Source organism: Gadus macrocephalus, chromosome 7 (assembly GCF_031168955.1).
Source record: "Gadus macrocephalus chromosome 7, ASM3116895v1".
Lineage (NCBI taxonomy): Eukaryota > Metazoa > Chordata > Actinopteri > Gadiformes > Gadidae > Gadus > Gadus macrocephalus.
In genome coordinates this window covers 606,981-621,990 of record NC_082388.1, presented here as the reverse complement: position 1 = coordinate 621,990, position 15,010 = coordinate 606,981, and the positions used below count along the sequence as shown (strand labels likewise).

Here is a 15,010-nt window from a genome sequence, read left to right as displayed (position 1 = left end):
TATTATTTATGAATTAATACTGTATGGTATTAAGAGGAGCATTTTGAACACATTCCTTTGTTGCTTATACAGCAAAAACACAAGATATTAAATAAATAGTATTATTCATCTGCGGTTCCTCCATGCGTGTTGACGTGGGAGTCTGCGGGAATGCAGAATAGTCGTGACCGCGATGAACGGAGAGTCCGGCAGTACCGCAACCGGCCACCGGGACGGACACACACACACACACACACACACACACACACACACACACGCGCATACAGAAACACACACACGCGCATACAGAAACACGCACACATACACACGGCTAAAGATGTGAAGATGGCGGAGCTACAGATGCTTCTGGAAGAGGAGATCCCGGCCGGCCGGAGCGCCTTACTGGACAGCTTCACCAACCTGGAGAGGGTCGCGGAGTACTGCGAGAGCAACTATGTCCAGGTGAGCTGTTGGTGAGCGCTTCGCCTCCCGGGGATTCGGCTCTCCTCTCCGGGGAGCGACCGAGCGCCTCCCGGAGAAGCGATGCTAAGCTAACTAGCCGCTGCGGACGGAGGAGGAACCACATCCAGACGTCACATTAGTGTCTGATTATCACCCAGATGACGGATAATCATCCGCCAGAGACCCCGCTACGTTAAATGGCCGGTTAGAGGTTTAGTATTTTATCCATGAACGGGTGTCGTTTTCCCGTCGTTCGCGGCTCTGTTAGCCGCCTAGCTAGCGGAGGCTCCTCGGGTCCTAATGGGAACCAGACCGCCGGCGGGGTGCTTCTCCCGGGGAGCGGGGTACTGCTCCCGGGGAGCTGACGGGAGGCTCCTCGGTGAGGTACTCCCGGTGGTTCGGCGCTCACTACAGAGACCATAGATTCACCACACAGTAGTACCTGTCTGATACATGAGGTTGTATTGTAGTATCTGATGCATGTCCCTACTGTTGACGGGAGTATCTGATGGATTTTCCGTCTGTTGACGGTTGTATCTGATGATGACATGAGGTAGTACTGTGGACTGTAATATCTGATGAGATAGTACTGTGGACTGTAATATCTGATGCACGTTCCCACTGTTGACGGTACTTGATATAGTACGGTTGACTGTAGTACTTGATGCATGTCCCTACTGTTGACGGTAGTATCTGATAAGTACTGTCTATTTTATTAAGGAACGCTATAAGGTCTCTCCTATAAACGTGTGTGTGTGTGTGTGTGTGTGTGTGTGTGATAAAGCCCCTCATTAAAGTTTAGACGCCTTTTGAATCCAGTCCAACTCCTCTTTAAGTCCACCCACTCGTTCCTTCTCTCTCGTTCTCGTTCTCTCTTCTCTCTTCTCTCTCTCCTTCAGTCTCTCGCTCGTTCTCACCCTCCATCTCTCTTCTCTCTCTCCTTCCGTCTCTCCCTCTCTGATTCTCTCGTTCTCTCATTAGAATACCTTACAATGGCTGCTGCTCTCTCTCTAGTCGGCCTGTGGTGTGTGTGTCGGTGTGGTGGGGGCGGGGCGGTGTGGTCGGACAGGTTGAGTCCTCCGCAGGGGTTCTGACGCTGAGAGGAAGGTGAGGCCGGGTGGCAGAGCCTACTCACCCAGCAGGATCTACCGGTCGGCTCCTCGTACCAGCAGACTGGTGGAGGGGTGGGCCGGATGTGTTGATGTAGATGTGTACACACAGGTCACACACATTTACAATATGGAAGAGAGACACACACACACACACACACATACACATACACATACACATACACACACACCCACCCTACCTGGTGTTCACCCAACATTTTTGGAATTCAATTGAAAGGTGTGTCGTAATGCTAAATATTCATTTTAGACCATGAACACGGTTTATCACCTCATCATAATGTTTACTGTATCAGCCAAGACTTCTACGTCTCAGATGTAATGTGCTGGATATGAGACGTGTTAAACATTGAGTCCACCTCCACCTAAAGGACAGTTCCTCTGATGGTGTAATGTTGGATATTAGACACGTTAAACATTGAGTCTACCCTCCGTCTAAAGGACAGTTCCCCCAACGGTGTAGCTGTGATGGTGTAGATGTGACAGTGTGGTGCCTCCTTCATCACATGTCTCGTGTTGAGGTTATTAATAGTGGAGATGTGAGTGTCACAGACTGTCATGTGCTCTCATCCGGAGTTATCCCTATGCATCCCCCCGCTCCTGAAGCAGCAGCATCACATGACCTCCTCCTCCTCCTCCTCCTCCTCCTCCTCCTCCTCCTCCTCCTCCTCTCTGTGAGAGGTAATGTAGCCATCTGGCTCTTCCTCTAGCTGATGAGTTGTGTGTGTTGAACACGGTGTACTCTACCTTGAGGCCCCCCACTGTGTGTGTGGCCCCTCCGTCTGCGCACATGACCCCTAGGCCCACTAGTGGCCCCTGGCCCCCCCACACACCTCTAGTGGCCCCTGGGCCCCCCTGAGAGAGAGAGAGACGCACGCACGCTCCGGGTGAAGGGTCCTCCATCACTAGACTCTGGTGCTGCCGAATGTAGAATGAACCGATCACTTTGGTGTGACACATGGAAAGACGCAGTCTCCCACCCTCCCAGCCCTTCCTCTGCAGGCTGATTGGCTGTCGCTCTCGGTGTCCCCGTCTGTTTATTGATTGTCCGATGGCCCACTTCATCCTCTGTCCTGTGCTCATTGCTCTTCCATTTCCGCACACAACCAAAAAGTGTCTGCCGGCCAAAGAAACCTTCACTGACTCCTCTCTTAATAAACCTAAACGCTGAAACCTTCACTGACTCCTCTCCTAATAAACCTAAATGCTGAAACCTTCACTGACTCCTCTCCTAATAAACCTAAACGCTAAACCTTCACTGACTCCTCTCCTAATAAACCTAAACGCTGAAACCTTCACTGACTCCTCTCCTAATAAACCTAAACGCTAAACCTTCACTGACTCCTCTCCTAATAAACCTAAACGCTAAACCTTCACTGACTCCTCTCCTAATAAACCTAAACGCTGAAACCTTCACTGACTCCTCTCCTAATAAACCTAAACGCTAAACCTTCACTGACTCCTCTCCTAATAAACCTAAACGCTAAACCTTCACTGACTCCTCTCCTAATAAACCTAAACGCTGAAACCTTCACTGACTCCTCTCCTAATAAACCTAAACGCTGAAACCTTCACTGACTCCTCTCCTAATAAACCTAAAGGCTGTAACCTTCACTGACTCCTCTCCTAATAAACCTAGACGCTAAACCTTCACTGACTCCTCTCCTAATAAACCTAAACGCTAAACCTTCACTGACTCCTCTCTTTATAAACCTTAACGCTAAACCTTCACTGACTACTCTCTTAATAAACCTAAATGCTAAACCTTCACTGACTCCTCTCCTAATAAACCTAAAGGCTGTAACCTTCACTGACTCCTCTCCTAAGGCCTAAAAAAAAAAAAGTTTGGTTCCTGTTGGTTGTCAGTTGAGGTCATGGGTAGGTAGGGAATTTTATTTTTTTATTTTTTTATTTTTTTCCAGCGGCAGCGAATGATAGGTAGGTTGTTTTCATTTAAAAACGAGAAAATTCGCTCATCCTTGTACAGAATGAAGAGGTGCTGTACCAAACGTAATTACCGTATTGGTCCGAATATAAGACGGCCTTTTTTCCCCTTGAAATAGGTCCGAAAAAGTCGGGTCGTCTTATATTCGGGGTCTAGTATTCAGAGCGCAGTTTCTCTTCTTCGCCTCTACATTTAAATGTCAATACACATTCGCGGCCGCAGGTGGCGCCAGGAATTGGTTCCGGGAAGAAGTAGTCCAGCGTCCTTAAAGTGTAATTCCAGCGCAAATTGAACCCAGGATCTTTGTTTTGGCATTAAAACCCATCAAATAAGCCTCCCAGATACCTTTTTCATTGAAAATCGAGTATTATAGTTTGCCGGGCGCAATGTTTGGCGTCCATGTTGTTGACTTGGGGCATAGTGTTTCGCTTCTAAATCCGCATTTTTGAACCACTAAATAGCACCAAACCTCTGCAGTAGCATGACTAGGGTCCCTACACATAAAACGAAGCACAAACAACTTAGTTTGCAAACCCGGAGTTTATTTAAAAAGACAGTTTAACAAGCATTACCGGGAGGTCCGTGTTTACAGGAAGTCCACACAAGTCAATTGCCGAATGCGCCGGAGTTCAGTTCAAGGAGGAAAGTTTTGGAATTTATAATTTATATAATATATATTTATAAATAATATATAGCAATTGTTGACACGTAAATTAAAGGAATTGCATATGTAAGTTACAGTTACAAAATAATTGTTCGCTACAATCAAGCATGGCAAGTTATTGACGGAAGACGCACTGCACACGTGATTGACGCATAGAGTGAAGGACAGCTCAAGCACCGGAGAAGACGACCCATCCACAGCTTGAAGTCAAGAGAGAGATGGTTCGTGTTTGCGTCAAGAAACAAAGTTATAAGCCCTAACTTCATTCGAGGAAGTGAAAGATGATCTTGTGAGTTGTCCAGGTAGGTTAACCTCGATTTATTGTGGATAAGGATTTGTGGTGGGAATTTACGGACCACGTCAATCGTTTTCTGCGTCAACCGGGTAGAATAAAGTCATCAGAACGTTTAACAATTGCGGTCATATTTGTGTAAAAACGGTACAAGACCATACAACAAACAATAAAACAAACGTTGCAAGGAGTCCATTATCAGCTTCCACTGATAGATTACCATTTTATTAACCAAATGGTAAGGTAGTATTGGGGGGCAATGCTGTCTTGGCAATGTGAATTCCTGGCTTTAGCCAATGCAATGGAGTTCTCCTTGCAACGTTTGTTTTATTGTTTGTTGTATGGTCTTGTACCTTTTTTACACAAATATGACCGCAATTGTTAAACGTACTTTTGACTTTATTCTACCCGGTTGACGCAGAAAACGATTGACGTGGTCCGTAAATTCCCACCACAAATCCTCATACACAATAAATCGAGGTTAAAGCTAGGGTGGGTAATTTCTTTACTGTAATATTTGGCAAAACTGTCCTAATAGCCAGTCAGCTATATGTAGGTGAAGTGCTCTGAGAATATCTGCTCATAACTTTGCTCTCCCCTGCCTCTGTGGGCCGCACCCAAAAATTGCCACCGCTCATGTACACTTTGACCAATCAGAGCGAGGCTCAGATTCTCCGTTCTTATTGGCTGCGGGACTGTCCGGTCACCTTGGCAACGACGTTGGTGCGTCCCTGCGTGAGCGTTCACGAGCCTAGCGGTCTGACAGTTTTGTACTACTACGGCGGACAACAAATGAATAGCCGTGTCTTCATCAACGGCCCATACATTTCCCATTCCCCGGATACCATCAACTAACACCACTAAGACAGAGAAAAAAAGAGGAAAGACACTTGTTGAAAGGACAGCTACTAAAAGGGAGGCGGAGAGAGCTCGAAATAAAACCAGGGTAAACATCGGCGTGGCTTATGAGCGATGGAGAGAGTTACGTGACCGGAGAAACTTAAAATCGGACCCTGAGATGGCTATATTTCTTATAGACAGGTAAGGAATTGTGCTATCCCTCCATGGTATATTGCGATGAATATGTAAAGTGTCGGCTGGTATGGTTTTTTACTAAGCAAAGCCACGATAACCGTTACATTACGGTTCTGTAATGTAACCATTTCAATACGGTTCTGTAGGATGTCTTGCATCAGCCGATGGTTCTTTTCCCGGTCCGTTTTATAGGTTAGTTATGGTCACACCAACCCTGGCTGTCGGAATAACACAGAGATTGTGCTAACACGTGGCCTAGGCTTCAACTCAACTGTGGATAATGTCCGAGTCACGTTTGTATAAAAGCTACGTTGACACAACTGCCAAGATAAGCACTGCGAGGGAAGTCTAGCATATGATATTCCATGTATTGTTATAACGTTGTTGCAAGCTAGCAGCAGCCTAGCTCAGTTTCGCGATCGCTTTGAAGTGACGGTTTCCTTGTGTGTAATCTGGCTTTCTGTGTTATTTTAACAAATATATATATTTTTTCAGCACAGTACTGTACATACACAATGATGGACAACGACAGTAAAGAGATCATATCGATTGTCAATATTGATAAGAGGGAGACCTAGAAGAATTCTGTTATCATGGAGAAGGAGGTTTTGTTTTGTTTTTTTGTTTTTTTTTGCTTTTGTTCTTATGCTAACGAACTACAGTTGCAATTAGTTTGCTATCTTGCTTGGCTGATACAGCTACCTTTCTTAGGCCTACCAGCGCAATGGCAATGATTTTAAGATAACATACATGGTATGTCTGTGAGTAAGATGTTGATGCTATATATGTACTTATGTAGCAATCAGCACTAATGTTTAATTACCTCGGAATCGGACATGGTGTTTCGTCTTCCTATCAATGTAACTGAATTCACATGAACGCGCATAACTGACGTTCGGTGGGAGGAGCTACAGCAGGTAGCGTGGCAGGGACGGGCCAGAGAGCACGCGACGGAATCTCAACGGCTGTTTTCTCCAAAATCGCCCACCCTAGCTTTAACCTACCTGGACAACTCACAAGATAATCTTTAACTTCCTCGAATGAAGTTAGGGCTTATAACTTTGTTTCTTGACGCAAACACGAACCATCTCTCTCTTGACTTCAAGCTGTGGATGGGTCGTCTTCTCCGGTGCTTGAGCTGTCCTTCACTCTATGCGTCAATCACGTGTGCAGTGCGTCTTCCGTCAACAACGTGCCATGCTTGATTGTAGCGAACAATTATTTTGTAACTGTAACTTACATATGCAATTCCTTTAATTTACGTGTCAACACTTGCTATATATTATTTATAAATATATATTATATAAATTATAAATTCCAAAACTTTCCTCCTTGAACTGAACTCCGGCGCATTCGGCAATCGACTTGTGTGGACTTCCTGTAAACACGGACCTCCCGGTAATGCTTGTTAAACTGTCTTTTTAAATAAACTCTGGGTTTGCAAACTAAGTTGTTTGTGCTTCGTTTTATGTGTAGGGACCCTAGTCATGCTACTGCAGAGGTTTGGTGCTATTTAGTGGTTCAAAAATGCGGATTTAGAAGCGAAACACTATGCCCCAAGTCAACAACATGGACGCCAAACATTGCGCCCGGCAAACTATAATACTCGATTTTCAATGAAAAAGGTATCTGGGAGGCTTATTTGATGGGTTTTAATGCCAAAACAAAGATCCTGGGTTCAATTTGCGCCGGAATTACACTTTAACAACCAGACCGTTACCGGTGTTTAAAGACAGGCATTTAGAGACAAGTGGCTCAAAAGTGGGTCAGGTCAATCAACAACAGCGGAGGAGCTATGATGCCAATGTTTAAATAATGGTTGTCAATAAGGCAGAGTCAAGTAACAACTGCCAAGCTGCCAAGAAGTTCGGGGTCACGGAGTGTAACGTAAGAAGATGGCGAGCGCCTAAACAACGTCTCAAAGATGCCAACAGTCAGCGCAAATCCTACCGTGGTCCTCAAATGGGTCGTTTCAGTGAGGTTGACCGGAGAGTTTTTGAATACGTCAGAGAAAACGCGCTTTGGGAGGAGCCGCTGGAAGCGGAGCAGCTGGGGAGCGATGACAGCGAGAGCGAACACAGCGGGGCAGAGGACGTGTGTGAGGGATAGAGAGACATCGGAGGAGAAATTTGGCGAATTTTAGTTAAGTTTAGTTAAATATGTGGCCTGTATTTTCTCTGTTATTTAAAAATATTCACAATGTTGCTTGATTATTGCTTGATATTCATTTTGAATCATACTGTACATATTTTGCCTTGAAAGTGGCGTAGCCTTTACTGGCATTATTATTATTGTCATTAATATAACAAGTGTTTAATTCACTGTGTTTTTAATATTGTTATTAAGAAAAAAAAATGAAGTTCTTTGTTCTGCAAATGTGGTCTGCAAATCTTTTTTTCTAAATGTTTGTGTTGAAAAACGGGGGTCGTCTTATAATCAGGGTCGTCTTATATTCGGACCAATACGGTATAGTTTGCATCCAAAAAAAAAAAAAAATATATATATATTTTTTTTTATAAAGCTCATAAAATAATTTGGGTCGCACATAAATTGACAGGGTCGGTCGGAAACCGGAACCAAACAAAACATTTTTTTAGGCCTAATAAACCTAAACGCTGAAACCTTCACTGACTCCTCTCTTAATAAACCTGAAGGCTGAAACCTTCACTGACTCCTCTCTTAATAAACCTGAAGGCTGAAACCTTCACTGACTCCTCTCTTAATAAACCTGAAGGCTGAAACCTTCACTGACTCCTCTCCTAATAAACCTAAACGCTGTAACCTCTCACTCCAGAGCCTTCCTCTCGTATTTGCACAATCTATTTATGCCTTACTTCCAGTTCCTGCAAGTCTCTTGGGACTAAGGCCGCCTTCAAAACGCTCAGTTTCCGGAGGTTTCGAAGGTTCGGACCTTAAGCTCGGAGGAAAGTACTTGGCACACTCGGTTGGGTCTGAGTTTTCGCTCAGTTTCGTGAAGAAGTAAAGCAACCCGAGTCCTCCCAGATCACGTCACAACAATGGCTGCCCATTTCATTGATGGACTAAAGTGAACTTGCAGCAAGCACTAAGAGACTAACTTAACAACCATTCTAACATTTATAAAGAGAAAAAAATATATATATACATTTTGCAGGCCCTCCAGGATTTCGCGATGTTATGATTTGCAACTTCAACGCAATATCAACCAAACACTGCGAATTGAGTGTGGTGTCGCAATTTTAACCAACCACTGCAACTTTCCCGCAAATTTGACCAATCCGTGGCGTCGTCTTGTACTGACGTCGACAAACAACCTTCCGCCTTACTTCCGTGTTTACTACTTCAAGTGATTCAAGCATTCATGCAGCATGTGAGCGTCCAACGTTTCAGCCTTGAAACGTTGGACGTTGAACGTTGAAGGTAAAGCAGTTGTCTTATAACCGAAAGGTTGCTAGTTCAATCTATTACGTAGTTCTTCAAGGAAAGTGATCGAATCCAAAGGAATAGCTTTAAAGAGACTTTATTTGTATAAAGTATTTTCGGTATGGTAAACTGATACTCTGAAGCAAAGAGAGATTGAAGATGTATCTTAGCACGTGCGAGTATTCTCCTAGCTGATCAATAGACCTAACCCTGTCCAAATAGCTGCCGGAAGAATTCTGAAGACAATGCTCGATCTGTAGGCTTTTATGGTCTGAACAGCGCGGTCCGGAAGTAGTGGGGGGAGCCGATGTGAGGTAACCCTCGGCTTTCTCGCCTGGTCTGTGGTGCTGCCTTCTGTGGCTAAAGTATTTATTACAGCCTTCAGTAAGGTCTTGCTCCCCTTGTGGCTATGTATGGTATTTACGGCTTATATGTTTGGTCCTGCTTCATTGGGTCTATGTGTGGGTAGCTTAGATTCTTAAAATACGTAACAATCCCTCCTTGGTCATCTCAGATGACCATACAATAATATTTTAAATCATAAACACCATTTACCATACCGAAAACATAGTCAAAGTAGGACAAATCATCAACACCATCAACCGTGTGGGAACAACTCTCGAATAGAGAAAAACCACTACGCGCTCATAATACTGAAACGGTATTCACATTGTGGGTCTCATTGGAAATACAGGTCATTGTTTAACAATACAACAATGAACATAAATCTTGTTATCATACAATCACATGGCCAAACAGCACACAAACAAAACTATCCATAGAAATCCTGAGCTAATACTTTTGGTCATGTGCTACAAGGTCATACAATTTTCAACATGTGCAAAAGTAAAGTAAAAATTGGTAGTCATAATACAATTTTAAAATTTCAAAATGATTGATAGGCTAGCATGGATTTGGAGGGTTCAGGTGATCTTCGCGTATTGGTGCGTTGGTTCATGTGGGTGGTTTTGGGCGATGTTATTATCGTAGTAATTATTTTTTCTGTCGCCGTCGGGCCTGTAATTCATGAACCCAAGACTCGTCCCTCCTTGTCAAGGGCTCATCTCAGAGAGGTTACTCCTACATCATGGGAGCCTCCAAACAGGTTCTCCGTCGTCGTGTCAGCAACAGGTGGCCTGTAAAACAACCGTCTCAAAGAAGATCAACAGTACCATTATCAATGCAGCGATTCAGGAATAACGGGTTGCACTCGCAACCAAACAATACTATATAATAACAAACACAACTCGTCTTGGTGGTTCAATAATTAATTATTCAAGTAAATCCAGGATATTGATTATCTTAGACTAGGGCTTTGACTTTTGGCCAAAAATCATATTCGAAGTTCGTTTGTTTATTAATATTAGTATTCGAATATATTCGAATATTTATTAATAATATTTTGACCATTAAATGCCTTCAGTAATACCTGGGCTGAATCCGAATACTTAGTACATACTATTTATGTTCAGTGTCTACTACTTGACCGTACTACACTTGACAGTGTAGTACGGTCTACAGCTATGCGTAGAACGCCTAGAACGGTCTACAGCTATGCGTAGAACGCCTCTGAACTCTTCCGAACACCGCCGTAACTCCACCGGATGTTTGGAGATGACGTGTCTCCCCTCAGATGCCGGCAAAATTACCTTGACCTGTTTTCCGTCTTGTCATCGTTGCTATTAAATTAAAGATGTCTCTTTTTACTTAATTACTTACTTTACTTTTTTACTCTTTTTAATGTCTTTTTTTCGCCGCTTTCTATGACGTCTTTCTAAGCCGCTGTTGGTAGTGTCGGGTCAGCCATCTCTTCTTCGTCCGTTACCAGACTCGTAGTCTGGTAACGTAGTGACCTACCGTTGTATACTGTGGCGGTAGTACGCATTCGGAAACGTTTTCCGTACTACACAATGCACACTGAGCATTCGGACGCGCTATATTTGTGGCGTACTACAAAATGCATACTATAAGTATGAGTATTCGGATTCAGCCCTGAATTGGGCTTTGCGAGGTTTGTTTACAGGCGTTGCTATGGTTACCGGTCTTGCGTGTTCCAACGGTTTATTATGTTTCTAATAAATCGCTGTCTAATCAATACTTCATTCACTGCCTCTTCTGTGGTCATTACAATATTATGAATAGACTGCATGGGTTCTCCGACGTCTCTCCCTCTTGGCCTGCCCATAACAGGTTTGAATATTAAGGGCTGCCTAATATTCGTTAGAATTTCGATTTATTTTTTTGATATTCGAATTATATTCGAATCATGAAGTTCGAAGTCAAAGCCCTATCTTAGACACAGGTGCTACAAATGGTGCCGTTTTATTCCAGGGGTTTTTCTAGAAAAAAAAAGTAGCAGGGAGCAGACCCCTGCGCAAAGCCGAGGGAGCAACGCGGCCGAGGCGGGGGATGGTGTGGAAGGGGGGTCTCCCCCTTCCACGGCGCGAAGCCTTTGAAAAAATAATGATTAAATGGTACATTCAGAGGCTATCTTAAGAGAGAAATTCTAGCTCTTGTGGTCATCCTGAAAAACTAAAATACTATCAACTTTTGGTAGACTTTCTTTACCCTGTAAATAAACACGACAAATTTCAAAAATATTGGCAAAACTTTTATTAAGTAGGACAAATCACAACAGCAGCCGTCTGTTCCTGAGACTGCCCCAACGGCTCACTGCCTTGTCAAAATCAAATTGATCAATTGCAGGCCCCTCAATACTGATCCTGAGGAGGTGGTTCAGGGTAGCGTTAGTCATGGTAGACCTCCTGTGCCATGCCTCTATGGAACAAGTTTTGGGGCTCTAGAGTCAATAATGGCGACGCTATAGAAATGTTACTATTGTTGTCGTTTTCAGTTTTGCACTTTGCAGACGGTCCCTAAGCTCGCGGCTGAAAGCCGACTGCTCGTAGAAGCCAATGCAATTCACCGTTCGCTAAAGACGGCTCGTTTGGATGAAAACTATGTTGTAGCTGGTTCTCTGGGTTACTACACTTTTATTGGGCTAATTCGGCCGTGCAGCTGCCATTTAGTTCCCTGCTACGGGTTCCCTGGTAACAGGGTACCCGTAGCTTTGTGCAGAGAGAACTGGAATGGTCTTGTATACTTGCTTAGCATCTTAGCGCCTAGACCAAAAACCCATTCAAATACATAGTAGCTAGCTGCTAATAACTTTAACGTTAGCATGTCGACTCGGTCTGGGAAACTCCAATTCGGATCGGAATATTTTTGGAGTAATTATAAGTTATTTGAGGATCAGACACATTGTCAGGTGGTGGTGTTGGGATATTTTCGCGGAGAAAAGATCGTTTTGAGAAATAGTGTATGTTGTACAGCAGCATGTAAGTACAGATCCAAGTCTGACAGGTTCAGTCGGCATTTCGGTAGGATGGCGCACGCCGGGAGTATCGGGGCGCAGCGCCCCTGTTCCCTTGTTTAGAAAAAACCCTGGATTCTATATATTGTAACTGGATAGGTTCGGGTTCCTCAGGTGGTATCTCATTCAAGTTCAACTGATTATATCTGATTCCTACGTAAGCATGAATGTCACCTGGCACTTCTGTAGCGCCCACTGCTGTGGTGATCAGCCGATTCAGTAGCCCTCGTGCGCAGGGAATACAACAGCAGCCGACAACAACTAACACGGCTACTGCCATTATTCCCGCGATGAGTACTGACTGGATCATGCCTCTCCACCTACCAAACAGGTTCTCCATCCATCCAGCTATTGGGTCACCAATACCGGAGTTCTCGGCCAACTCCAACTTGAGGGATCGCAGTCCAGCCAATGCCCTGGCCTCGGACCCATCTGGTGCTGTGTTATTGGGGATAAATGTACAACATGTTGTCCCTATCATCCCGCACACCCCTCCTCGTTCTGCTAATAACATATCTAAAGCTAGCCTATTCTGATAGGTCATCCGGGAGGTGGCATCCAATTGTTCGGACAGTCCTTTGACTGCCTCTTCTGTAAAATTAACAAACCGTTGTTGATTATAGTATATGTAATTTATCCAGTCAACATTTTTATTAATAGTAGACCACCAAAATAGAATTGATTCAAATCCTGCCGTTGTTTGATTTCCTCATGTGACTGTTACTCCTTGCTCGGCGGAGGTAGTTTATAGGCTCCGGGTGTGTCTGCATCTGGTTCTGGAACTTTTGTTTCTATTGTGGAAATACAAACTCATGTACAGCAGTTAGTTGTTCAAAAACATATTTCCTATAATTCTATTTTTAATTGTTCTAATGGAAGTCCATTATGGGACCCTAGAAATGTAAGTGTAAGCATGAATCTAACCGTAAGCATTACGTGCAAAGTTAGCTGTGTCAGAGTGATACACGGTACTCATCTTGCTTCTGGAAACATTGGACCTGAAAATTGTATGCGTTTCAAATATGTTTGCATTATAATTTATCTATTTAGTGCTTGTACGGATTTTAAATTTTTGTTTTGAGTGACCCATTCCTTATTCTGAGCCGATTTCAACCTTGATTTAATATTCACACTACATCCCTCCTTGCGCATTGCTTCAGCCATGCGCATTAAAATTAACCAATCCTACCAACGGTGTAGTGCAACCAAGTTGAAGTTCCCTCCCTTAAGCTTCAGTTACCATGCCGAAACAATGCCTACTTTATAATAAATGAAGTCAGTTAAAAGCAACCCGGGATTGGACAACTTTCTTCAAGAATATGCAACATATTTGGTGACCCTCGACGTTCTTGGGAAGTTCCGGACCGAGACTAGCGACCGCGAGGTCGTCGGGAAGCAGTGCAAGCTACTTACAGGCCCCACAAGAAAGGTAAACAGAACCTGTTGTCAATGACTGAACTCTGTATAGTTAGAATAGTAACATTAGGTGAATAGCTTGTACTGCCTCCGTCAGGCTGTGGGGACGTGTGGTCTCGGTCTGGTTTGAAATTCATACAGCCGGTTAGATAAACGGCCTCGGATACGCTAACAAATTGAAATTAAATAACTATCTCACGAAGCACAGGGCTAGGAGTGTATTTTATATGGGTTTGTAGATAGACAGTATCCGATCCCGTCTAGATCTAATGTTTGTACTGCGTGGGAGAAATAATACCTGTGTTTTTTGTGTTGTGTGAATGTACGGATGTTAAAGCTAGGGTGGGCGATTTTGGAGAAAACAGCCGTTGAGATTCCGTCGCGTACTCTCTGGCCCGTCCCTGCCACGCTACCTGCTGTAGCTCCTCCCACCGAACGTCAGTTATGCGCGTTCATGTGAATTCAGTTACATTGATAGGAAGACGAAACACCATGTCCGATTCCGAGGTAATTAAACATTAGTGCTGATTGCTACATAAGTACATATATAGCATCAACATCTTACTCACAGACATACCATGTATGTTATCTTAAAATCATTGCCATTGCGCTGGTAGGCCTAAGAAAGGTAGCTGTATCAGCCAAGCAAGATAGCAAACTAATTGCAACTGTAGTTCGTTAGCATAAGAACAAAAGAAAAAAAACCAAAAAAACAAAAACAAAACCTCCTTCTCCATGATAACAGAATTCTTCTAGGTCTCCCTCTTATCAATATTGACAATCGATATGATCTCTTTACTGTCGTTGTCCATCATTGTGTATGTACAGTTCTGTGCTGAAAAAATATATATATTTGTTAAAATAACACAGAAAGCCAGATTACACACAAGGAAACCGTCACTTCAAAGCGATCGCGAAACTGAGCTAGGCTGCTGCTAGCTTGCAACAACGTTATAACAATACATGGAATATCATATGCTAGACTTCCCTCGCAGTGCTTATCTTGGCAGTTGTGTCAACGTAGCTTTTATACAAACGTGACTCGGACATTATCCACAGTTGAGTTGAAGCCTAGGCCACGTGTTAGCACAATCTCTGTGTTATTCCGACAGCCAGGGTTGGTGTGACCATAACTAACCTATAAAACGGACCGGGAAAAGAACCATCGGCTGATGCAAGACATCCTACAGAACCGTATTGAAATGGTTACATTACAGAACCGTAATGTAACGGTTATCGTGGCTTTGCTTAGTAAAAAACCATACCAGCCGACACTTTACATATTCATCGCAATATACCATGGAGGGATAGCACA

The 15,010-nt window shown here is 43.7% G+C and overlaps 1 protein-coding gene and 1 long non-coding RNA gene across 2 annotated transcripts in view; one reads left to right on the top strand and one right to left on the bottom strand.

The window, feature by feature from the left end:
- Nucleotides 1-244: 244 nt before the first annotated feature.
- The window catches only part of LOC132460670 (abl interactor 2-like), a 48,492-nt gene continuing 33,726 nt past the window's right edge, over nucleotides 245-15,010 (top strand). Inside the window, 1 exon segment of the mRNA XM_060055499.1 lies at nucleotides 245-441. Within this exon segment, the coding sequence (XP_059911482.1) occupies nucleotides 325-441 (117 nt within the window). The 5' untranslated portion in view covers nucleotides 245-324.
- LOC132461205 (uncharacterized) lies at nucleotides 10,242-11,194 on the bottom strand. The gene is made up of 2 exons (XR_009526544.1): nucleotides 10,419-11,194; nucleotides 10,242-10,381 (listed from the first exon to the last, which is right to left on the bottom strand). It is a non-coding gene; the product is annotated as an uncharacterized LOC132461205 (long non-coding RNA).